This window comes from Bufo bufo, chromosome 10, assembly GCF_905171765.1.
Source record: "Bufo bufo chromosome 10, aBufBuf1.1, whole genome shotgun sequence".
Taxonomy (NCBI): Eukaryota; Metazoa; Chordata; class Amphibia; order Anura; family Bufonidae; genus Bufo; species Bufo bufo.
Genome location: NC_053398.1, coordinates 55,704,258 through 55,731,192, shown reverse-complemented (window position 1 = coordinate 55,731,192; position 26,935 = coordinate 55,704,258). Strand labels below are relative to the sequence as shown.

General features: G+C 45.7%; 2 protein-coding genes across 5 annotated transcripts in view; one reads left to right on the top strand and one right to left on the bottom strand.

Annotated features, from left to right (window-relative positions):
* Positions 1-26,935, top strand: part of LOC120981168 (solute carrier family 22 member 6-A-like) — a 313,139-nt gene that overhangs the window by 61,048 nt on the left and 225,156 nt on the right. The window lies entirely within an intron of this gene.
* LOC120980041 (zinc finger MYM-type protein 1-like) overlaps positions 23,571-26,935 on the bottom strand; it is a 75,187-nt gene continuing 71,822 nt past the window's right edge. Inside the window, exon 2 of the mRNA XM_040408909.1 lies at positions 23,571-25,531. Within this exon, the coding sequence (XP_040264843.1) occupies positions 23,571-25,531 (1,961 nt within the window). The remainder of the gene's footprint in view (positions 25,532-26,935) is intronic.

The window sequence follows — 26,935 nt, the reverse complement described above, 5'->3', positions numbered from 1 at the left end:
GATTAGAAGTTATCTTTGTAGCAGGGGTCGAGAAGGGTGAACAACCAGTAATCGGTGTTGGCCAAAATGTGTACAACGTGAGTGTCACGGGAAAGGCAGCCTAACATAAATTCAGCCATGTGTGCCAGAGTCCCAACAGACAAGACTTCGCTGTCCTCATCAGGAGGATGACTCTCAATCTCCTCATACTCTTCCTCCTCTTCTACTCATTCACACTGAACAGATGGAATAAAACGTCCTCTTTGTAGAGGAAGCAACCGTCTCCGGCTCCTCCTCCTCATCATCATCATCAAATTTGCGCTAAGAAGACGTACTGAGAGTGGTCTGGCTATCACCCTGTGTATTGTCTTCCCCCATTTCCACCTCTTCCACATGCAAAGCGTCCACCTTAACTGTGAATAGCGAGCGTTTGAGTAACATAGTAACATAGTACATAAGGCCGAAAAAAGACATTTGTCCATCCAGTTCGGCCTGTTATCCTGCAAGTTGATCCAGAGGAAGGCAAAAAAAACCTGTGAGGTAGAAGCCAATTTTCCTCACTTTAGGGGAATAAAAAACTCCTTCCCGACTCCAATCAGGCAATCAGAATATCTCCCTGGATCAACGACCCCTCTCTAGTAACTATAGCCTGTAATATTATTACACTCCAGAAATACATCCAGGCCCCTCTTGAACTCTTTTAGTGAACTCCCCATCACCACCTCCTCAGGCAGAGAGTTCCATAGTCTCACTGCTCTTACCGTAAAGAATCCTCTTCTATGTTTGTGTACAAACCTTCTTTCCTCCAGACGCAGAGGATGTCCCCTCGTCACAGTTACAGTCCTGGGGATAAATAGATAATGGGAGAGATCTATGTACTGACCCCTGATATATTTATACATAGTTATTAGATCTCCCCTCAGTCGTCTTTTTTCTAACGTGAATAACCCTAATTTTGATAATCTTTCAGGGTACTGTAGTTGCCCTGTTATGGACTATTAATACAAAATGGATACTTGCTTGTTGAGGACTATGTTTAGCTAAGATGGCGGCCAGGCATTCAGCCAACACCTATAAACTAGAATCTTATTTTGTGTTTTATCATGTGTTTCTTTGTGGTTTCCGTTCAGCTCAAGCAAGCAGTTACAAAGAATAAGAAGTAACGGTATCTCCCACGAGCAAGGGGGGAGGGTGGAGGAATTTCTTCTTCTGGCCGTCAAGGTTACAGAGAAGCATAGAGAGTTCATAGCCAATAGAAAAGATATACTTTATCTTTCACCCCCCCCCTCCCTGTCGTAAAACCTATGTATTGTGTGTTGTTTTCAGGAAATAAACTAGAGATCCTGTTTAACTCCTTGCTGTGAGTTGTCTCAGTCTGATCTCTCCGTGCACGTACATTAATTAATTAATTTGGAGCAGTACATCAACCGAACTGGCAGCTTGGCCAGAACCAGAACAATTTTGGCGCCCAACGTGGGGCGCCAAAATTGTTCTGGTTCTGGCCAAGCTGCCAGTTCGGTTGATGTACTGCTCCAAATTAATTAATTAATGTTAATTAATGTACGTGCACGGAGAGATCCTGTTTAACTCCTTGCTGTGAGTTGTCTCAGTCTGATCTCTCCGTGCACGTACATTAATTAATTAATTTGGAGCAGTACATCAACCGGACTGGCAGCTTGGCCAGAACCAGAACAGCCCCATTCCAGTTATTACTTTAGTTGCCCTCCTCTGGACCCTCTCCAGCTCTGCTATGTCTGCCTTGTTTACTGGAGCCCAGAACAGTACACAGTACTCCATGTGTGGTCTGACTAATGATTTGTAAAGTAGTAGGAATATGTTCTCATCACGGGCATCTAGGCCCCTTTTGATGCAACCTATTATCTTATTGGCCTTGGCAGCAACTGCCTGACACAGTTTTTTGCAGCTTAGTTTGCTGTTTATTAAAATTCCTAGATCCTTTTCCATGTCAGTGTTACCGAGTGTTTTACCATTTAGTATGTACGGGTGACTTGCATTATTCCTTCCCATGTGCATAACTTTACATTTGTCAGTGTTAAATCTCATCTGCCACTTATCTGCCCAAGCCTGCAGAAGTGGGATGGTTACGCTGATAATAGCATTATCGCCACTTACCATCTGTGCTGATTCCTCAAAGTTGAGTAAAACCTCACAGAGGTCAGACATCAATGCCCACTTGTCGCTCGTGAAGGTCGGAAGCTGACTAGAAAGGGGACGACCATGTTGCAGCTGGTATTCCACTACTGCCCTCTGCTGCTCACAAAGCCTGGCCAACATGTGGAACGTGGAGTTCCAGCACGTGCTCACGTCGCACAACAGTCGGTGAGCTGGAAATTGCAAGCGCTGCTGCAGCGTTGCCAGACCGGCGCAAGCTGTCGATGGCTTGCGGAAATGGGCATGCACGCAGCGCAACTTCACCAGTAGCTCAGGCAAATTGGGGTAGGTTTTGAGAAAACACTGAACCACTAGGTTGAACACATAAACAAGGCATGGTATGTGTGTGAGCTTGCCGAGCTCCAAAGCCACCCCCAAGTTACAGCCATTATCAGACACAACCATGCCTGGTTCTAGGTTGAGTGGCAAGAGCCACAGCTTAGTCTGTTCCCTTATCCCCTGCCACAGCTCTGCGGCGGTGTGCTGTTTGTCACCTAAGCAGATCAGTTTAAGCACGGCCTGTTGCCGCTTCCCCACTGCAGTGCTACACTGCTTCCAGCTACTGACTGATGTCTGACTGGTGCTGCAAGATGATAATTCAGAGGTGGTGTTTGCAAAGATCCAGGTGCATGGCGGGAGTCATCCCGGCCTGCTTCTTGGACAGGGGATTGACCAGCAAGTAACACAGGGGAAGAGGAGGCAATGGTGTGACCCGCAGACACTGGTTGTGGACCCAGTCGTTCGGCCCACCTATTAGGGTGCTTTGATGCCATGTGGTGGATCATGCTTGTGGTGGTGAGGTTGCTAGTGTTTACGCCCCTGCTCATTTTAGTACGGCACAGGTTGCAAATGACAATTCTTTTATCGTCTGCACTTTCCTCAAAAAAGCGCCAGACTGCGGAACACCTACCCCTTGGCAACAGAGATTGCCAAAAGCTGGTGCATCGGGGAACAGTTGTGGGCCTGTTTGGTGTGGCCCACCATATCCCTTTTGCCACCCCACTGCCTCTTCCAGCCTGTTGCGGTGCTGCGGATCCCTCCACCTCTGTACTGCTGTCCTCGCTCAGCTTTCCACCTTCCCAGGTTGGGTCAGTGACTTCATCGTCCAGCACCTCCTCTTCAACTTCCTCATTCTGGTCATCCTCCTGAATTATTGACCTAACAACAACCTCAGTTATTGACAACTGTGTCTCATCCTCATCATAAACCTCTTGAAACACTAATTGCGGTTGACTTATTGGCAACTGTGTCTCATCATCATCATCCACCTCGTAAAACACTAATTGCCGTTCCCCAACGTCATCCTCTTTTGAGAGTTTGGGAATAAGGGCACAAGACCTCCTCATGTCCTTCTTCAAGCGGGCTTGGAGAGGGGCCCATATTAACGAATGGCGATGAAAATAGCTCCTCAGAATATCCGAGTGTGGGATCACTTGTTTGCAAAGACTCTCCATGGTGAGTGGAAGCAGTATCAGGGTGAGGATTCTGTTGACCAGATTATTGGCTACTGAGACTGGACTTTGTGAAAGACAGGGTGGTGCTTAACCGACTGGCATTATATGATGCAATCCAACCGACCACCTGGTCGCACTGGTCTGACTTCGAGAGTGGTGTCCTGTAGAGATGGCCTTGCGGTTTGCCAGGCGGTCGTTTCACAGCGAACTTTTCTCGTAAGCGATTCGTCGAACATGCGAACATATGGCAATATTCGCACGCGCCATATTTTTTTGCATAGCGCCAAACTTTGACCCATGACTCATACATCAGGTGGGATAGGACAGCCAATTGAGATGTTTTAGCACATGGACACACCCCCTACCCTATAAATAAACCCAATCTGGCCGCCATTTTACATTCAGTCTTTTGCCAGTGTAGGGAGAGGTTGCTGTGCGGAGCAGGGACAGACTGTTATAGAGTATAAAGACACCAACTGCTAGCTAATAGGGCCACAAAAGTCCTTTTAAGAACTGGTATAGGTGTGCTATCAATAGGTGTTACACACTGAGGGGTGTAATATACTTATAATATACTTTCTAACATAGAAAGTATATTATAGTGCATTTGTATTGTGCAGCAGTTGTGTGTGGTTCTGCTGCAATACTGCAGCTATACAGAGAGACAAACACCATTGGAACAACTAATTGCAACTGGTGTGATATACCAGTTGCCCCCCCCAAAAATCTGATTGAGACAGGGGTGTGATATACCTATAATATAATTTCTATATAGTGCAATTGTATTGTGCAGCATTTGTGTGCGGTTCTGCTGAGACACCGTAGCTATACAGAGGGACAAACAACATTGGAACAACTAATTGCAACTGGTGTGATATACCAGTTGCCCCCCAAAAAATCTGATTGAGGCAGGGGTGCGATATACCTGTAATATACCGTAATTTCTATATAGTGCATTTGTATTGTGCAGCATTTGTCTGCGGTTCTGCTGACATACCGTAGCTATACAGAGGGACAAATGACATTGGAGAAACTAATTGCAACTGGTGTGATATACCAGTTGCCCCCCAAAAAAATCAGATTTAGGCAGGGGTGCGATTAACCTAGAATATAATTTCTATATAGTGCATTTGTATTGTGCAGCATTTGTGTGCGGTTCTGCTGAGATACCGCAGCGATACAGAGGGACAAATGTCATTGGAACAACTAATTGAAACTGGTGTGATATACCAGTTGTCCCCCAAAAAATCTGATTGAGGCAGGGGTGTGATATAACTACAATATAATTTAAATCTAGTGCATTTATATTGTGCAGCAGTTGTGTGCAGTTCTGCTGAGATACCGTAGCTATACAGAGCGACAAACGACCCTGTTACAACTAATTGCAACTGGTGTAATATACCAGTTTTCCCCCCCAAAAAATCTGATTGAGGCTGGGGTGCGATATACCTAGAATATAATTTCTATATTGTACATTTGTATTGTGCAGCATTTGTGTGCGGTTCTGCTGAGATACCGCAGCTATACAGTGGGACAAACTACATTGGAACAACTAATTGCAACTGGTGTGATATACCAGTTGCCCCCAAAAAAATCTTATTGAGGCTGGGGTGCGATATACATAGAATATAATTTTTATATAGTGCATTTGTATTGTGCAGCATTTGTGTGCGGTTCTGCTGAGATATTGTAGCTATACAGAGCGACAAACGACATTGGAACAGCTAATTGCAACTGGTGTGATATACCAGTTGCCCCCAAAAAAATCTGATTGAGGCTGGGGTGCGATATACCTAGAATATAATTTATATATTGTACATTTGTATTGTGCAGCATTTGTGTGCGGTTCTGCTGAGATACCGCAGCTATACAGTGGGACAAACTACATTGGAACAACTAATTGCAACTGGTGTGATATACCAGTTGCCCCCAAAAAAATCTTATTGAGGCTGGGGTGCGATATACATAGAATATAATTTTTATATAGTACATTTGTATTGTGCAGCATTTGTGTGCGGGTCTGCTGAGATACCGCAGCTATACAGAGGGACAAATGACATTGGAACAACTAATTGCAACTAGTGTGATATACCAGTTGCCCTAAAAAACACTGATTGAGGCAGAGGTGCGATATACCTAGAAGATAATTTCTATATAGTGCATTTGTATTAAGCAGCATTTGTGTGCGTTTGTGCTGAGATACCGTAGCTATACAGAGGGACAAACGACATTGGAACAGCTAATTGCAACTGGTGTCATATACCAGTTACCCCCAAAAAAATCTGATTGAGGCAGGGGTTCGATATACCTAGAATATAATTTCTATATAGTGCATTTGTATTGTGCAGCATTTGTGTGCGGTTCTGCTGAGATACCGCAGCTATACAGAGGGACAAACGACATTGGAACAACTAATTGCAACTGGTGTGATATACCTGTTGCCCCCCAAAAAATCTGATTGAGTCAGGGGTGTAATATACCTATAATATAATTTCTATATAGTGCATTTGTATTGTACAGCATTTGTGTGCATTTCGGCTAAAATACTGTAGTTATACAGAGGAACATACGTCATTGAAAGATCTAAATGCAACTGGTGTGATATACCAGTTGCCCCCAAAAAAATCTGATTAAGGCAGCGATGCGATATACCTAGAATATAATTTCTATATAGTGCATTTGTATTGTGCAGCATTTGTGTGCGGTCCGGCTGAGATACCGCAGCTATACAGAGGGGCAAATATCAACGGGACAACTAATTGCAACTGTTGTGATATACCAGTCGCCCCTAAGAAAATCTGATTAAGGCAGCGATGCGATATACCTAGAATATAATTTCTATATAGTACATTTGTATTGTGCAGCATTTGTGTGCGGGTCTGCTGAGATACCGCAGCTATACAGAGGGACAAATGACATTGGAACAACTAATTGCAACTGGTGGGATATACCAGTTGCCCTAAAAAAAACTGATTGAGGCAGAGGTGCGATATACCTAGAAGATAATTTCTATATAGTGCATTTGTATTAAGCAGCATTTGTGTGCGTTTGTGCTGAGATACCGTAGCTATACAGAGGGACAAACGACATTGGAACAGCTAATTGCAACTGGTGTCATATACCAGTTACCCCCAAAAAAATCTGATTGAGGCAGGGGTTCGATATACTGTACCTAGAATATAATTTCTATATAGTGCATTGTATTGGGCAGCATTTGTGTACGGTTCTGCCGAGATACCGTAGCTATACAGAGGCACAAACATCATTGGAACAACTAATTGTAACTGGTGTGATATACCAGTTGCCCTAAAAAAAAATCTGATTGAGGCAGGGGTGCGATATACCTAGAATATAATTTCTATATAGTGCATTTGTATTGTGCAGCATTTGTGTGCGGTTCTGCTGAGATATTGTAGCTATACAGAGGGACAAACGACATTGGAACAAGTAATTGCAACTGGTGTGATATACCAGTTGCCCCCCAAAAAATCTGATTGAGTCAGGGGTGTAATATACCTATAATATAATTTCTATATAGTGCATTTGTATTGTACAGCATTTGTGTGCATTTCGGCTAAAATACCGTAGTTATACAGAGGGACATACGTCATTGAAAGATCTAATTGCAACTGGTGTGATATACCAGTTGTCGCCCCAAAAATCTGATTGAGGCAGGGGTGCGATATACCTAGAATATGATTTCTATACAGTGCATTTGTATTGTACAGCATTTGTGTGCGGTTCTGCTGAGATACTGTAGCTATACAGAGGGACAAACGACATTGGAACAACAAATTGCAACTGGTGTGATATACCAGTTGCCCCCAAAAAAATCTGATTAAGGCAGCGATGCGCTATACCTAGAATATAATTTCTATATAGTGCATTTGTATTGTGCAACATTTGTGTGCGGTCCGGCTGAGATACCGCAGCTATACAGAAGGGCAATATCAAGAGGGGACAACTAATTGCAACTGTTGTGATATACCAGTCGCCCCTAAGAAAATCTGATTGAGGGAGGGTTGCGATATACCTATAATTAGGGTTGAGCGAACCCGAACTGTAAAGTTCGGGTTCGTACCAAACTTTAGGATTTTTGGACCCCGGACCCGAACCCGAACTTTTTCGTAAAAGTTTGGGTTCGGTGTTCAGCGCTTTCTTGGCGCTTTTTGAAAGGCTGCACAGCAGCCAATCAACAAGCGGTTAACTGTCTGACCTTAGAAGCCATCACAGCCATGCCTACTAATGGCATGGCTGTGATGGGCCAGAGCAGCATGTGACCCGGGCTCTATATAAGCTTGAGTCACGTATCGCTGCACGTCACTCTGCTGTTACAAGTGTAGGGAGAGGATGTTGCTGGACTTGTGATTTCAGGGAGAGAATAGGAGCGATCTACAGAGAAATAGTTGTATGGTTGCAGGACACAATCGTTTTACCCTGCCCTGAGGCCATTGACCAAAAAATAAATAACTTTTACAATTCTGTTAGGTGGGTGGCGGCGGCGGCCATTTTATGCAAGCTCAGTGCACCAGCACTGCATCTAAGCTTTTGGGACATTGCAAATCACAATTTTTTGGGCAAACTACAACATCTTAAAGGGGTTATCCCACTTTGCGTTTTTATACTTACCTGCTGCCACCGCGCGTTCACTTCCTGGATTCTGGCTGGGGGCGGGCTTCATCTTGATTGAAGTCTTCTCCCGGCCGGGCCGCGCGCTGGACTGAACGCGCACGCTGCCGCGCATGCGCAATGTGACTTATTTCTGGCCAGTATAGTACAGAGCCGGCGTGCGCGTTCGCATCTCTGTACTATTCTGGCCGGGAAGAAGTCACCGTCGCGCATGCGCGGCAGCGTGCGCGTTCAGGACAGCGAGTGGCCCGGCCGGGAGAAAAGAAGAAGTCTTCTGGGCAAGCGCGACCATCGGGATTTTGCGGAAGAGCGGTGGTCGTAACCAGGGGAGAACGAGTCACAACAATAAGGTAAGTGGGGATGAATTTTCTCCTAATCGGTGGGAATTTGTTAATAAAGTATATTTACAAAAATGATCACTGTCAAATCATTAAGAGATTTAACAGTGATCATTATGATGGGATAACCCCTTTAATTAGTCAGTGTGCAATTTAAGGTAGAAATACACCCATCTTTTTCTGGGGTTTTAAAAACACACTTTTTTGACAAAAAACACTATTTTCAGGCCTTGCAGCATCAGCACGTGTGAAATTACAGGCTTATATACTGCTGTCAAATTCAGTTGTTAAACAAACACTCGTTTGGGCACAAAAAATTTAGATGGCAGCCTTTGATGCAGATGTCATTGTGAGATACACCCTTAATACATTTGGGTTACATTCAGAGATTATAAATACCGCCATTTGGTGCATCAATATTGAATTCAGGCCTACACTGGTTCAGGCCCTGTGAGATACACCCTCTACATACAGGGGTTTGATTCAGGGATTTGAAATACAGCCATTTAAAATGCAGCCATTTTGTGCAAAGAAATATTTACTTCAGGCCTACACTGGTTCAGACCGCGTGAGATACCCCCTCTACATACAGGGGTTTGAATCAGGCATTTGAAATACAGCCATTTTGTGCAAAGAAATATATTTACTTCAGGCCTACACTGGTTTAGGCCCTGTGAGAAACTCCCTCTACATACAGGGGTTTTATTCAGGGATTTGAAATACAGCCATTTGAAAAACAGCCATTTTGGGCAAAGAAATATTCAGTTCAGGCCTACACTGGTTCAGGCCCTGTGAGATACTTCCTCTACATACAGGGGTTTGATTCAGGGATTTGAAGTACAGCCATTTGAAATACAGCCATTTTGTGCAAAGAAATATTTAGTTCAGGCCTACGCTGGTTCAGGCCCTGTGAGATACTCCATCTACATACAGGGGTTTGATTCAGGGATTTGAAATACACCCATTTTGTGCAAAGAAATATTTACTTCAGTCCTACACTGGTTCAGACCGTGTGATATACCCCCTCTACATACAGGTGTTTGAATCAGGCATTTAAAATAAAGCCATTTTGTGCAAATAAATATTTACCTTAGGCCTACACTGGTTCAGGCCCTGTGAGATACACCCTCTACATACAGGGGTTTGATTCAGGGATTTGAAATACAGCCATTTTGTGCAAAGAAATATTTACTTCAGTCCTACACTGGTTCAGACCGTGTGATATACCCCCTCTACATACAGGTGTTTGAATCAGGCATTTAAAATACAGCCATTTTGTGCAAATAAATATTTACCTTAGGCCTACACTGGTTCAGGCCCTGTGAGATACACCCTCTACATACAGGGGTTTGATTCAGGGATTTGAAATACAGCCATTTTGGGCAAAGAAATATTTAGTTCAGGCCTACACTGATTCAGGCCCTGTGAGATACTCCCTCTACATAGGGGTTTAATTCAGGGATTAGAAATACAGCCATTTGAAATACAACCATTTTGTGCAAAGAAATATTTACTTCAGACCTACACTGGTTCAGATCGTGTGAGATACCCCCTCTACATACAGGGGTTTTAATCAGTCATTTGAAATACAGCCATTTGAAATATAGCCATTTTGGGCAAAGAAATATTTAGCTCAGGCCTACACTGGTTCAGGCCCTGTGAGATACTCCCTCTACATACAGGGGTTTGATTCAGGGATTTGAAGTACAGCCATTTGAAAAACAGCCATTTATTTAGGGCAAAGAAATATTTAGTTCAGGCCTACACTGGTTCAGGCCCTGTGAGATACTCCCTTTACATACAGGGGTTTGATTCAGGGATTTGAAATACAGCCATTTGAAATACAGCCATTTGAAATATAGCCATTTTGGGCAAAGAAATATTTAGCTCAGGCCTACACTGGTTCAGGCCCTGTGAGATACTCCCTCTACATACAGGGGTTTGATTCAGGGATTTGAAGTACAGCCATTTGAAAAACAGCCATTTATTTAGGGCAAAGAAATATTTAGTTCAGGCCTACACTGGTTCAGGCCCTGTGAGATACTCTCTCTACATACAGGGGTTTGATTCAGGGATTTGAAATACAGCCATTTTGTGCAAATAAATATTTACTTCAGGCCTACACTGGTTCAGACCGTGTGAGATACCCCCTCTACATACAGGGGTTTGAATCAGGCATTTGAAATACAGCCATTTAGGGCAAATAAATATTTAGTTCAGGCCTACACTGGTTCAGGCCCTGTGAGATACTCTCTCTACATACAGGGGTTTGATTCAGGGATTTGAAATACAGCCATTTGAAATACAGCCATTTGAAATATAGCCATTTTGGGCAAAGAAATATTTAGCTCAGGCCTACACTGGTTCAGGCCCTGTGAGATACCCCCTCTACATACAGGGGTTTGAATCAGGCATTTGAAATACAGCCATTTAGGGCAAATAAATATTTAGTTCAGGCCTACACTGGTTCAGGCCCTGTGAGATACTCTCTCTACATACAGGGGTTTGATTCAGGGATTTGAAATACAGCCATTTGAAATACAGCCATTTTGTGCAAAGAAAGATTTACTTAAGGCCTACACTGGTTCAGACCGTGTGAGATACCCCCTCTACATACAGGGGTTTGAATCAGGCATTTGAAATACAGCCATTTGAAATACAGCCATTTAGGGCAAAGAAATATTTAGTTCAGGCCTACACTGGTTCAGGCCCTGTGAGATACTGCCTCTACATACAGGGGTTTTAATCAGGCATTTGAAATACAGCTATTTGAAATACAGCCATTTTGTGCAAAGAAATATTTACTTCAGGCCTACACTGGTTCAGACCGTGTGAGATACCCCCTCTACATACAGGGGTTTGAATCAGGCATTTGAAATACAGCCATTTGAAATACAGCCATTTAGGGCAAAGAAATATTTAGTTCAGGCCTACACTGGTTCAGGCCCTGTGAGATACTGCCTCTACATACAGGGGTTTTAATCAGGCATTTGAAATACAGCTATTTGAAATACAGCCATTTTGTGCAAAGAAATATTTACTTCAGACCTACACTGGTTCAGGCCCTGTGAGAAACTCCCTCTACATAAAGGAGTTTGATTCAGAGATTTGAAATACAGCCATTTTTGGCAAAGAAATATTTTGTTCAGGCCTACACTTCTTCAGACCATGTGAGATACCCCCTCTACATACAGGGGTTTGAATCAGGCATTTGAAATACAGCCATTTGAAATACAGCCATTAAAGGGGTTATCCGAGTTAATAAAAAAAAATCTTAAAACCCATCTGGATATACATATAATTTGGTTAAGCTAGATTTCATCAAGTTAAAACCCATATGTACACCTTTTCATGGTTCTGTCATTGCTTTGTTTACATGCTGAAGTATATGCTGAGGGGGCGTATAACAACAAAGCCTGAGCTCTGCCTCATGAATATTTGTGGGCGTGAACAATCTGACCTTCCCCTCACCCTGCTCTGCACATCCTAACTTTGCATAAACCAGTCACATGATCATCTCCCAGCTCACACAGACAGATCATCCAGTCACATTGCAGAAACACAGGCTCTATGTATCTAAGCTCTATGGCAGCTCTGTGTATCTAAGCTCTATGGCAGCTCTGTGTATCTAAGCTCTATGGCAGCTATGTGTATCTAAGCTCTATGTATCTAAGCTATATGGCAGCTCTATGTATCTAAGCTATATGGCAGCTCTGTATCTAAGCTCTATGGCAGCTCTGTGTATCTAAGCTCTATGGCAGCTCTGTGTATCTAAGCTCTATGGCAGCTCTATGTATCTAAGCTCTATGGCAGCTCTGTGTATCTAAGCTCTATGTATCTAAGCTATATGGCAGTTCTGTGTATCTAAGCTCTATGGCAGCTCTGTGTATCTAAGCTCTATGGCAGCTCTGTGTATCTAAACTCTATGGCAGCTCTGTGTATCTAAACTCTATGGCAGCTCTGTGTATCTAAGCTCTATGGCATCTCTGTGTATCTAAGCTCTGAGGCAGCTCTGTGTATCTAAGCTCTGAGGCAGCTCTGTGTATGTATCAAATATAGCTTAGATAGATATAGGGGTCATATATGACACCTATATCTAAGCTATATTACAGCCATATCTATGTTGACTATATACTATGTAGTCACTGTCCCCCCTCCCCCCCATACACAATGCAGTGTCCCCCACCCCTCCATACACACACAATATACACAATGCAGTGTCCCCCACCCCTCCATACACACAATACACACAATGCAGTGTCCCCCTCCCCCACCCCATACACACAATACACACAATGCAGTGTCCCCCACCCCATACACACAATGCAGTGTCCCCCACCCCTCCATACACACAATGCAGTGTCCCCCACCCCTCCATACACACAATATACACAATGCAGTGTCCCCCATTCCTCCATACACACAATATACACAATGCAGTGTCCCCCACCCCTCCATACACACAATGCAGTGTCCCCCTCCCCACCCCATACACCCAATACACACAATGCAGTGTCCCCCACCCCTCCATACACACAATGCAGTGTCCCCCACCCCTCCATACACACAATGCAGTGTCCCCCTCCCCATACACCCAATACACCCAATGCAGTGTCCCCCAACCCTCCATACACACAATGCAGTCTCCCCCACCCCTCCATACACACAATATACACAATGCAGTGTCCCCCATTCCTCCATACACACAATATACACAATGCAGTGTCCCCCCACCCCTCCATACACACAATGCAGTGTCCCCCTCCCCACCCCATACACCCAATACACACAATGCAGTGTCCCCCACCCCTCCATACACACAATGCAGTGTCCCCCACCCCTCCATACACACAATGCAGTGTCCCCCTCCCCATACACCCAATACACCCAATGCAGTGTCCCCCAACCCTCCATACACACAATGCAGTCTCCCCCACCCCTCCATACACACAATATACACAATGCAGTGTCCCCCATTCCTCCATACACACAATACACACAATGCAGTCTCCCCCACCCCTCCATACACACAATACACACAATGCAGTGTCCCCCTCCCCCACCCCATACACACAATACACACAATGCAGTGTCCCCCACCCCATACACACAATGCAGTGTCCCCCACCCCTCCATACACACAATGCAGTGTCCCCCACCCCTCCATACACACAATATACACAATGCAGTGTCCCCCATTCCTCCATACACACAATATACACAATGCAGTGTCCCCCACCCCTCCATACACACAATGCAGTGTCCCCCTCCCCACCCCATACACCCAATACACACAATGCAGTGTCCCCCACCCCTCCATACACACAATGCAGTGTCCCCCACCCCTCCATACACACAATGCAGTGTCCCCCTCCCCATACACCCAATACACCCAATGCAGTGTCCCCCAACCCTCCATACACACAATGCAGTCTCCCCCACCCCTCCATACACACAATATACACAATGCAGTGTCCCCCATTCCTCCATACACACAATACACACAATGCAGTCTCCCCCACCCCATACACACAATGCAGTGTCCCCCACCCCTCCATACACACAATGCAGTGTCCCCCACCCCTCCATACACACAATATACACAATGCAGTGTCGCCATTCCTCCATACACACAATATACACAATGCAGTCTCCCCCACCCCTCCATACACACAATGCAGTGTCCCCCACCCCTCCATACACACAATGCAGTCTCCCCCACCCCTCCATACACACAATGCAGTGTCCCCACCCCTCCATACACACAATGCAGTCTCCCCCACCCCTCCATACACACAATGCAGTGTCCCCCACCCCTCCATACACACAATGCAGTCTCCCCCACCCCTCCATACACACAATGCAGTGTCCCCCACCCCTCCATACACACAATGCAGTCTCCCCCTCCCAATACACCCAATACACACAATGCAGTGTCCCCCACCCCTCCATACACACAATACACACAATGCAGTGTCCCCCACCCCTCCATACACACAATGCAGTCTCCCCCACCCCTCCATACACACAATGCAGTGTCCCCCACCCCTCCATACACACAATACACACAATGCAGTGTCCCCCACCTTCCTCTCCCGGGAAACCTAAGAGCCCAGGCAGAAGCACATGTCTTTACACTCCAGTGTAAACAGCAGGGAGGGCGGGTCTCTCATCTGATTGGCTGTCCTGACTTGCCTTCTCCCTTTTATTGGCTGAGCTGCTTGTCCTTCATTCCTGCTCCTGGATCACAGCAATACAGCAACTGGCAGCACCTAGATAACCCTTTCCTTATCAGAGCTCTCCTGTACACTCTTTCAGTGCAACACAGGAGCTTCTGTTTTGCACAGTACTATCAGCCCTGCTGCTCTATTGATATGCTAATGAGATTGCGGCAGCCAGAGTGAGAGGGGGCGGGCACCAAAGGCTCTGACGTCTCGTTTACAGAGCTGGGCCACTCCCTCAAGCAGGGAGAAGCTTGTAAACGAGACGTCAGCACCAGAGAAGGGTTGATGACGTTGGGGGTCACATGACCCAAATCAGCAGTGTGGAAACAGCGCAAAATCAATAAAGTGAGTACATTAGAAATGTATCTTTAATGATGTATAAAGCAGCCCTAACACATATTTTTTTAAGTCGGATAACCCCTTTAACGGCAAAGAAATATTTAGTTCAGGCCTATACTGGTTCAGGCCCTGTGAGATACACCTTCTACATACAGGGGTTTGATGCAGGGATTTGAAATACAGCCATTTAAAATACACCCATTTTGTGCAAAGAAATATTTACTTCAGGCCTACACTGGATCAGGCCCTGTGAGATACACCCTCTACATACAGGGGTTTGATTCAGGGATTTGAAATACAGCCATTTTGGGCAAAGAAATATTTAGTTCAGGCATACACTGTTTCAGGCCCTGTGAGATACTCCCTCTACATAGGGGTTTGATTCAGGGATTTGAAATACAGCCATTTGAAATACAGCCATTTAGGGCAAAGAAATATTTAGTTCAGGCCTACACTGGTTCAGGCCCTGTGAGATACTCTCTCTACATACAGGGGTTTGATTCAAGGATTTGAAATACAGCCATTTGAAATACAGCCATTTTGGGCAAAGAAATATTTAGTTCAGGCCTGCACTGGTTCAGGCCCTATGAGATACTACCTCTACATACAGGGGTTTGATTCAGGGATTTGAAATACAGCCATTTGAAATACAGCCATTTTGTGCAAAGAAAGATTTACTTAAGGCCTACACTGGTTCAGACCGTGTGAGATACCCCCTCTACATACAGGGGTTTGAATCAGGCATTTGAAATACAGCCATTTGAAATACAGCCATTTAGGGCAGAGAAATATTTAGTTCAGGCCTATACTGGTTCAGGCCCTGTGAGATACTGCCTCTACATACAGGGGTTTGATTCAGGGATTTGAAATACAGCCATTTGAAATACAGCCATTTTGGGCAAAGAAATATTTACTTCAGGCCTACACTGGTTCAAACCGTGTGAGATACCCCCTCTACATACAGGGGTTTTAATCAGGCATTTGAAATACAGCCATTTGAAATACAGCCATTTTGTGCAAAGAAATATTTTCTTCAGGCCTACACTGGTTCAGACCGTGTGAGAAACCCCCTCTACATACAGGGGTTTGAATCCGGCATTTGAAATACAGACATTTGAAATACAGACATTTTGGGTAAAGAAATATTTAGTTCAGACCTACACTGGTTCAGGCCCTGTGAGAAACTCCCTCTACATAAAGGGGTTTGATTCAGAGATTTGAAATACAGCCATTTGAAATACAGCCATTTTTGGCAAAGAAATATTTTGTTCAGGCCTACACTTCTTCAGACCATGTGAGATACCCCCTCTACATACAGGGGTTTGAATCAGGCATTTGAAATACAGCCATTTGAAATACAGCCATTAAAGGGGTTATCCGAGTTAATAAAAAAAAATAAAAAAAACTCTTAAAACCCATCTGGATATACATATAATTTGGTTAAGCTAGATTTCATCAAGTTAAAACCCATATGTACACCTTTTCATGGTTCTGTCATTGCTTTGTTTACATGCTGAAGTATATGCTGAGGGGGCGTATAACAACAAAGCCTGAGCTCTGCCTCATGAATATTTGTGGACGTGAACAATCTGACCTTCCCCTCACCGTGCTCTGCACATCCTAACTTTGCATAAACCAGTCACATGATCATCTGCCAGCTCACACAGACAGATCATCCTGTCACATTGCAGAAACACAGGCTCTATGTATCTAAGCTCTATGGCAGCTCTGTGTATCTAAGCTCTATGGCAGCTCTGTGTATCTAAGCTCTATGGCAGCTATGTGTATCTAAGCTCTATGTATCTAAGCTATATGGCAGCTCTATGTATCTAAGCTATATGGCAGCTCTGTATCTAAGCTCTATGGCAGCTCTGTGTATCTAAGCTCTATGGCAGCTATGTTTATCTAAGCTCTATGGCAGCTCTGTGTATCTAAGCTCTATGGCAGCTCTGTGTATCTAAGCTCTATGGCAGCTCTGTGTATCTAAGCTCTATGGCATCTCTGTGTATCTAAGCTCTATGGCAGCTCTGTGTATCTAAGCTCTATGTATCTAATCTATATGGCAGCTCTATGTATCTAAGCTATATGGCAGTTCTGTGTATCTAAGCTCTATGGCAGCTATGTGTATCTAAGCTCTATGGCAGCTCTGTGTATCTAAACTCTATGGCAGCTCTGTGTAGCTAAACTCTATGGCAGCTCTGTGTATCTAAGCTCTGGGGCAGCTCTGTGTATCTAAGCTCTGAGGCAGCTCTGTGTATCTAAGCTCTGAGGCAGCTCTGTGTATGTATCTAATATAGCTTAGATAGATATAGGGGTCATATATGTATGACACCTATATCTATCTAAGCTATATTACAGCCATATCTATGTTGACTATATACTATGTAGTCACTGTCCCCCTCCCCCCCATACACAATGCAGTGTCCCCCACCCCTCCATACACACACAATATACACAATGCAGTGTCCCCCACCCCTCCATACACACAATACACACAATGCAGTGTCCCCCTCCCCCACCCCATACACACAATACACACAATGCAGTGTCCCCCACCCCATACACACAATGCAGTGTCCCCCACCCCTCCATACACACAATGCAGTGTCCCCCACCCCTCCATACACACAATATACACAATGCAGTGTCTCCCATTCCTCCATACACACAATATACACAATGCAGTGTCCCCCGCCCCTCCAAACACAATGCAGTGTCCCCCTCCCCACCCCATACACCCAATACACACAATGCAGTGTCCCCCACCCCTCCATACACACAATGTAGTGTCCCCCTCCCCCATACACCCAATACACCCAATGCAGTGTCCCCCACCCCTCCATACACACAATGCAGTATCCCCCACCCCTCCATACACACAATGCAGTGTCCCCCACCCCTCCATACACACAATGCAGTCTCCCCACCCCTCCATACACACAATGCAGTGTCCCCCACCCCTCCATACACACAATGCAGTCTCCCCCTCCCCATACACCCAATACACACAATGCAGTGTTTCCCACCCCTCCATACACACAATGCAGTCTCCCCCTCCCCATACACCCAATACACACAATGCAGTGTCCCCCACCCCTCCATACACACAATGCAGTCTCCCCCACCCCTCCATACACACAATGCAGTCTCCCCCACCCCTCCATACACACAATGCAGTTTCCCCCACCCCTCCATACACACAATGCAGTGTCCCCCACCCCTCCATACACACAATGCAGTCTCCCCCACCCCTTAATACACACAATGCAGTGTCCCCCACCCCTCCATACACACAATGCAGTCTCCCCCACCCCTCCATACACACAATGCAGTGTCCCCCACCCCTCCATACACACAATGCAGTCTCCCCCTCCCAATACACCCAATACACACAATGCAGTGTCCCCCACCCCTCCATACACACAATGCAGTGTCCCCCACCCCTCCATACACACAATGCAGTCTCCCCCACCCCTCCATACACACAATGCAGTGTCCCCCACCCCTCCATACACACAATGCAGTGTCCCCCACCCCTCCATACACACAATACACACAATGCAGTGTCCCCCACCTTCCTCTCCCCGGGAAACCTAAGAGCCCAGGCAGAAGCACATGTCTTTACACTCCAGTGTAAACAGCAGGGAGGGCGGGTCTCTCATCTGATTGGCTGTCCTGACTTGCCTTCTCCCTTTTATTGGCTGAGCTGCTTGTCCTTCATTCCTGCTCCTGGATCACAGCAATACAGCAACTGGCAGCACCTAGGTAACCCTTTCCTTATCAGAGCTCTCCTGTACACTCTTTCAGTGCAACACAGGAGCTTCTGTTTTGCACAGTACTATCAGCCCTGCTGCTCTATTGATATGCTAATGAGATCGCGGCAGCCAGAGTGAGAGGGGGCGGGCACCAAAGGCTCTGACGTCTCGTTTACAGAGCTGGGCCACTCCCTCAAGCAGGGAGAAGCTTGTAAACGAGACGTCAGCACCAGAGAAGGGTTGATGACGTCGGGTGTCACATGACCCAAATCAGCAGTGTGGAAACAGCGCAAAATCAATAAAGTGAGTACATTAGAAATGTATCTTTAATGATGTATAAAGCAGCCCTAACACATATTTTTTTTAAGTCGGATAACCCCTTTAACGGCAAAGAAATATTTAGTTCAGGCCTACAATGGTTCAGGTCCTGTGAGATACTCCCTCTACATACAGGGGTTTGATTCCGGGATTTGAAATACAGCCATTTGAAATACAGCCATTAAGGGCAAAGAAATATTTAGTTCAGGCCTACGCTGGTTCAGGCCCAGTGAGATACTCCCTCTACATACAGGGGTTTGATTCAGAGATTTGAAATACAGGCATTTGAAATACAGCCATTTTGGGCAAAGAAATATTTAGTTCAGGCCTACACTGGTTCAGGTCCTGTGAGATACTCCCTCTACATACAGGGGTTTGATTCCGGGATTTGAAATACAGCCATTTGAAATACAGCCATTAAGGGCAAAGAAATATTTAGTTCAGGCCTATGCTGGTTCAGGCCCTGTGAGATACTCCCTCTACATACAGGGGTTTGATTCAGAGATTTGAAATACAGTCATTTGAAATACAGCCATTTTGTGCAAAGAAATATTTAGTTCAGGCCTACACTGGTTCAGGGCCTGTGAGATACTCCCTCTACATACAGGGGCTTGATTCAGGGATTTGAAATACAGCCATTTGACATACAGCCATTCATTTAGGGCAAATAAATATTTAGTTCAGGCCTACACTGGTTCAGACCGTGTGAGATACACCCTTTACATACTGTCGTTCTATTCTACTATTAATTAAACACCCATTTGGGGCAAGATCCTAAATTCAAAAAATATGAGGAGAGCGTCAAATAAGGGACGTGGCCCAGGTCGTGGTGCTGCTGGTGGAGCTCCTGTTGCAGGTAGAGGACGTGGTCGATCTGTGCCAGCTACACACACAAGTGAAACCCCTTCCTCAGGTGCGAGTAGGCGACAAAACCTGCAGCGGTATTTGGTCAGGCCTAATGCTCCTCTACGAATGGTGAAGCCTGAACAAGTACAGGCGATAGAAGATTGGGTAGCTGACAGTGGATCCAGTTCCTTCACATTGACTCCCACCCAGTCTCCTGCTGAAAGACCACAGTTGGCACCTGCAGCCGATGTCCATCAGTCTTACACCTCACCCCCTTGCAAATCAGCGAAGCAGTCTGAGCCCCAAGTCATGCAGCTGTCTCTTCTGCTTTTTGGTAACTCTGTTAGCAGGGTTTCCCAGGGCCATCCACCTAGCCCTGCCCCAGAAGTGGAGGAGATTGAGTGCACCGATGACCAACCACTTATCTTTCAAGATGAGTACACGGGAGGACCATCTCAGCACATCTCGGATGATGACGAAACACAGGTGCCAACTGCTGGGGCTTTCGAAAGTGTGCAGACCGACAAGGAAGGCAGGGGTGAAGACTGGATGGAAGATGATGTGGAGGACAATGAGGTCCTCGACCCCACATGGAATCAAGGTAATGCAAGTGACCGATGTAGTTCAGAGGAAGAGGCGGTGGTCGCACAGAGCCACCAGCACAGCAGAAGAGGGAGCAGGGTGCAAAAGCGGATCGGCCGTCCTCTAGACAGTACGCCTCCTACTGCCCACCGCAGCATGGGACCGAGCACACCAAAGCCAGCTCCAAGGAGTTCCCTGACGTGGCAGTTCTTCAGACAATGTGCTGATGACAAGACACGAGTGGTTTGCAAGCTTTGCAATCAGAGCCTGAAGCGAGGCATAAATGTTCTCAACCTGAGCACAACCTGCATGACCAGGCATTTAAGTGCAAAGAACGAGCTGCAGTGGAGTAGACACCTCAAAAACAAAGAAAGTTCTCTGGCTCCTCCTGCTTCCTCTTCTGCTGCAGTCTCGGCCTCTTCATCCACCTCTGGAGTGACAGTGCCACCTGGCACCCCACAAACAGACGATCTGCCAGCAACACCAACACCTGGGTCACCAAGCATCTCCACAATGTCCCACGGAAGCGTTCAGCTCTCCATATCCCAAACGCTGGAGAGGAAGAGGAAGTACCCCCCTACCCATTCGCGATCCCTAGCCCTGAATGCCAGCATTTCTAAATTGCTGGCCTTTGAAATGCTGTCATTCCATCTGGTGGAGACGGATAGTTTTAAAGGCCTTATGGCGGTGGCTGTCCCACAGTACGTCGTGCCCATCTGCCACTATTTTTCAAGGCGACAAACACAAAAGAGGGGGAGGGGTCAGCACATCCCAATGCGCAGGTGCACGTTGCTTGTGGCTGCAAATATACATCTGAAAAGCACATAGTGCAACAGCACTCTGCAAACCAAAAGTAGAGTACAAAAGTATATTACATTGCAAATGCTATGCTATGCTAATAACTTAGAGATGCTTAGCAAATACATTTTGTACAAAATCATTTCAGCCCGTTTGCAGCACGCCAAGGCGATCTCTATAAGACGGGTCCTAACACTAAAGCTCACCTGTTGGGTGCCATAACAGCGACCATGAAATCCAGGAAGTGCAGGTCCCACATGCATGCTGGGCCCCTTTTGATTTATATCTGTGTGGAGCCAAAATGGCCTTCATTGAATCCAGGGACTACAAATACCAGCATGCATGCTGAGCAGACTATATACTCATGCTAATAAAAAATCAGCCTGTGAGGCAGAAGAGGGGCTAAAGGAGTGCATGACCATAGGAGTCAGCCACAACTCCTATATATAATACTACAAACACAAAAGGGGGAAGGGTCAGCACATCCCAATGCGCAGGTGCACGTTGCTTGTGGCTGCAAATATACATCTGAAAAACACATAGTGCAACAGCACTCTGCAAACCAAATTTTTAATTAGCATGAGTATATAGTCTGCTCAGCATGCATGCTACTTTTGGTTTGCAGAGTGCTGTTGCACTATGTGTTTTTCAGACTTTTCAAGGCGAGCCATCCCTTTCCTTCACAACCAAGTAGGGGACAAAATCAGGTGTGCACTGCGCAATGCCATCTGTGGCAAGGTGCACCTGACTACGGATACGTGGACCAGTAAGCACGGTCAGGGATGCTATATCTCCATAACAGCAAACTGGGTAAATGCAGTGGTGGCTGGGCCTGAGGCGGATAGCAGTTTGGCGCATGTCCTTCCACCACCGAGGATTGCAGGGCGCTTCAGTTTGCCTCCTGTTGCTTCATACTCCTACTCTGCTTCCTCAAGTGCGGGCCGTCTGTGCGCGCTTTCGGCGTTCTCACCCTGCTGCTGCTCGCCTGTCAGCGCTGCAGCGTAACTTCTGCCTTCCCGCTCACCGCCTCATATGCGACGTGCCCACAAGGTGGAAATCCACCTTGCACATGCTGGCCAGACTGTGCGAGCAGCAGCAGGCGATAGTGGAGTTTCAGCTGCAGCACGCACGTGTGAGTCGCTTGGCGGAACAGCACCACTTCACCACCAATGACTGGGCCTCCATGCGAGACCTGTGTTCCTTGTTGCGTTGTTTCGAGTACTCCACCAACATGGCCAGTGCCGATAACGCTGTTCTCAGCGTTACTATCCCACTTCTATGCCTCCTTAAAAAAAAGGCTCCTGGCGATTATGGAAGAGGATGCGGAGGAGGAGATGGAGGAGGAGGAACCATGTTCACAGCAGGGTGGCACCCAGACCAGCTCATGGCCATCACTGGTGCGTGGATGGGGGGATACAGAGGACACAGACGATACACCTCCCACAGAGGACAGCTTTTCGTTGCCTCTGGGCAGCCTGGCACACATGAGCGATTACATGCTGCAGTGTCTCCGCAACGACTGCTGAGTTGCCCACATTCTAACTTGTGCTGATTACTGGGTGGCCACGCTGCTGGATCCCCGTTACAAGGACAACGTGCCGTCCTTAATTCCGTCACTGGAGCGTGATCGTAAGATGCGCGAGTACAAGCGCACGCTGGTAGACGCGCTGCTGGTGGCATTCCCACCTGACAGCGGGGGCACAGTGGAAGCACAAGGCGAAAGCAGAGGATGAGGAAGAGGTCGCCAACGCAGTTGGGGCACCGCCAGCACCTCAGAAGGCAGGGTTAGCATGGCCGAAATGTGGAAAAGCTTTGTCAGCACGCCACAACAACCAGCACCACCAGCTGATATGGAACGTCTTAGCAGGAGGCAGCATTTCACCAACATGGTGGGCAGTGCCATCTTAAGAGCATTATAGGCCCCCGGGCAATACAGTGCACTGGGGCCCTGTCTACACAATCACGCACTAGAATAAAAATGCAAATTATCAATAAGGCGATATTTATTGGTACTTTCAACAAAATCAGTGTTTAAACATTAAACACAACGTTTGAACAATATAACATGAGCTTGAAAAGCAAGAAATTGAAAAACAAGACATTACTGATTAAAATTGGACAGTACAAAAACACTAATCATTTATTAAATTTGCGACACTTTTTTGTACTGAATTCCTTTATAACTGGCTTGAAGTCAATGGTTTTTAGGATGTCATTTTCAATGCACATTAGTGAAAGCCAGTTCAAACGATGCTGCCCCATTGTGCTGCGAAGCTCATTTTTTATCAGTTTCAATCTTGAGAACGAACGCTCTCCTGCACAGTTGGTCACCATCATGCACATGAACACTCTGAGTGCAATTTCCACATTCGGAAAAACAGATTTCAAGTTGTCTGAAATTATTTTTCTGTACAATGCAGGAAGAGTCTCACAATTTTGATCAAGAATCATGTAGTGCTTGAGATGCTCACATTCATTTAGTAGGTCACCATAATCAAGATCTTTGTGATAAACATTAGCCAGGTATTCACACCTTTTTTTTAGGTCATCAGAACGAATTTTTTTTAATTCACAGAAGAATGAAAACATATTTCCAATCGATGAATAAGCTTCTGCACGTTTTGTCAGTGCAGGAATTAGAGAGTCCAGAACAGGAAGGAATGTTTCCACCTTAAACTTTTCACTTTTACTGAGAAGTACCTCTTCTTCTGATCCGTCATATCTAGTGAGGCGTACACTTCGCTTTCCTTCCCGTTTTTCCTTATATTCTGAATCTGGACACCTACTCCTGGCTTTCAATTCATATGCACTAAATCTGTCTCTAGTATCCTGAAGATAAGTTTTTAGAGACTCAAGAAGGTTCATGGCAACAAGTATATTCATATCCTCTGATTGCAGGACCTTGCTTGTTTTGTTGACTCTTTCAAGAACGTCATTCCAAAGAATTGTGAGGAAGATCGTTTCCAGGTTTTCCATTTTGTCACTCAATCCTTTTGCCTCTCGCCTTGTATTTACTTCCTGTTCAGTGTCAGCTGATACAGAATCTAGTGCATTTTTAATTTTCTCAAAACCCTCATGTAAAGCATGAACAGCATCAAAATGTGCCGACCATCTTGTGTCAGACAGACGCTTGACCACAATGTTTTTCCCAAGAGATGTTGCAAGAATATTCCATCGATGTGTGGAAGCAGAGAAGAATGAATAAAGACACTGAACAAAGTAGAAGAATTTTACACACTGTAGACAACACTCTGCTGCTTTTACTCCCACCAGGTTCAAGCTGTGTCCAGCACAGGGGACATACATGGCAAACTCATTCAACTGAAGAATCCGTGCTTGCAATCCAGTATAGCGTCCAGACATATTTGAGGCATTGTCATATGACTGACCACGGCAGTTGGATAGTGGAATTTTGTTCTCCTTAAGGAATCCCACAACAGTGTCGGCAAGATTCTTTGCTCCATGAGAAAAGATGGGGATGAACTTAAGAAAACGTTCCACGGGTTCACATCCTCGAATGTACCGGACAGTAAATGTCAGTTGATCGGTGTGTGAGATGTCTGGAGTGGAATCTACACTTATTGAATAATATTTTGATTCTTTTATTTCTTCAAGAATAGCAGAAAGAACATGTTGTCCCATTATTTCAATGAATTCCTCACAAATGTTTGCTGATAAATATGATGGGTTCCCCTTTCCTGGATTCCCATACAATTTGAGATGTTCTTCCAAAAAAGGGTCAAATTCACTTAACAGCTCAAGAATACCCAAATAGTTTCCATTTTTAGCAGACCCAATTATTTGGTTTTCTCCACGAAATGGCAAACCTCTGGAGGCAAGAAAGCGAATTACAGAAACCACTCGTGTCAACACTTTATGCCAATACTCCTGCTCTGAGCGAAGTTGTTGAAGTAATAGTGTATCAACATTTCCAGTTTCTTTATGGCGAATAAAATATGCCGTCATGCACTTGCGATGTTCTTCTCCATTTTCATGTTCACCAACAACATTGCTGTGTTTCCAGTCATTATATCCTGATGTAGCAAAGGGAGATTCTGTCTTGGAAAATAGGCGACATGCAAAGCAGTACAAACGACCTTGGGATGGCGAATAGAGTAGCCATTCACGCTTTACACACTCGCCATTCCGCAATTCACGTTTAAACAGATTCTTTGACAAATACCTTGTCTGTGTATTTTCTCTTCCAGTTCCCTTATACACTCTGCCTGAGTTTAAAAGGTTGCAGTCATGATTCTGGCATGCTGTCGGCCCACTACGAATCCAGTAATCCACTGTACTAGTATTGCTAATATCCCATAGCCCCGGATCTGTGTCTTGGGTTGCAAACTCCCTTACTGATACAGATGTGGGCATTTCCTCTTCTGGATTTTCCCCAGCAGTAGGATCAGGTAATGATACCATTGGTATTTCTGCTGGAATTGGAGTGCATGTAGATGTGGATGCTACATCTGGAGGAGCAGAACTACTGGCTGACGTTGCACCTGGATTGAGCCAAGATGTTAGTTTTGGAAGTTTGCACATTTTCTCTTTCTCCTCTGCAGCCTTTTTCCTCTTCTGTGCTCCACTCAAAACATTACGTTTCATTTCTGCACTAAAGGTTATTTTCACCAACACGTAATAAACTTTATTTTTCCTCACCTTTTTTACACTTCCTCGAACGAGTGGCAACTCTTAGAAGAAGCGCGGCTCCTCTTCGTTGCAGCAGACAGGCAGCTCTCGTGAGTGACGTCACACCTCAGGGGGAGGGAAGTCGTGTCTCTCGTGCGCAGGCGCACTGTTATGGTGGATCTGTGGAAGACACACTGTTATGGGGGCATCTGTGGATGACAGTGTTATTATGCCTCTCATTAGCCCCCATATGCTGCCTCTCATCATTAGCCCCCATATGCTGCCTCTCATCATTAGCCCCCATATGCCTCATCATTAGCCCCCATATGCCTCATCATTAGCCCCCATATGCCTCTCCATTAGCCCCCATATGCCTCTCCATTAGCCCCCATATGCCTCTCCATTAGCCCCCATATGCCTCTCCATTAGCCCCCATATGCCTCTCCATTAGCCCCCATATGCCTCTCCATTAGCCCCCATATGCCTCTCCATTAGCCCCCATATGCCTCTCCATTAGCCCCCATATGCCTCATCATTAGCCCCCATATGCCTCTCCATTAGCCCCCATATGCCTCATCATTAGCCCCCATATGCCTCATCATTAGCCCCCATATGCCTCTCCATTAGCCCCCATATGCCTCTCCATTAGCCCCCATATGCCTCTCCATTAGCCCCCCATATGCCTCTCCATTAGCCCCCATATGCCTCTCCATTAGCCCCCATATGCCTCTCCATTAGCCCCCCATATGCCTCTCCATTAGCCCCCATATGCCTCTCCATTAGCCCCCATATGCCTCTCCATTAGCCCCCATATGCCTCTCCATTAGCCCCCCATATGCCTCTCTCCATTAGCCCCCCATATGCCTCTCTCC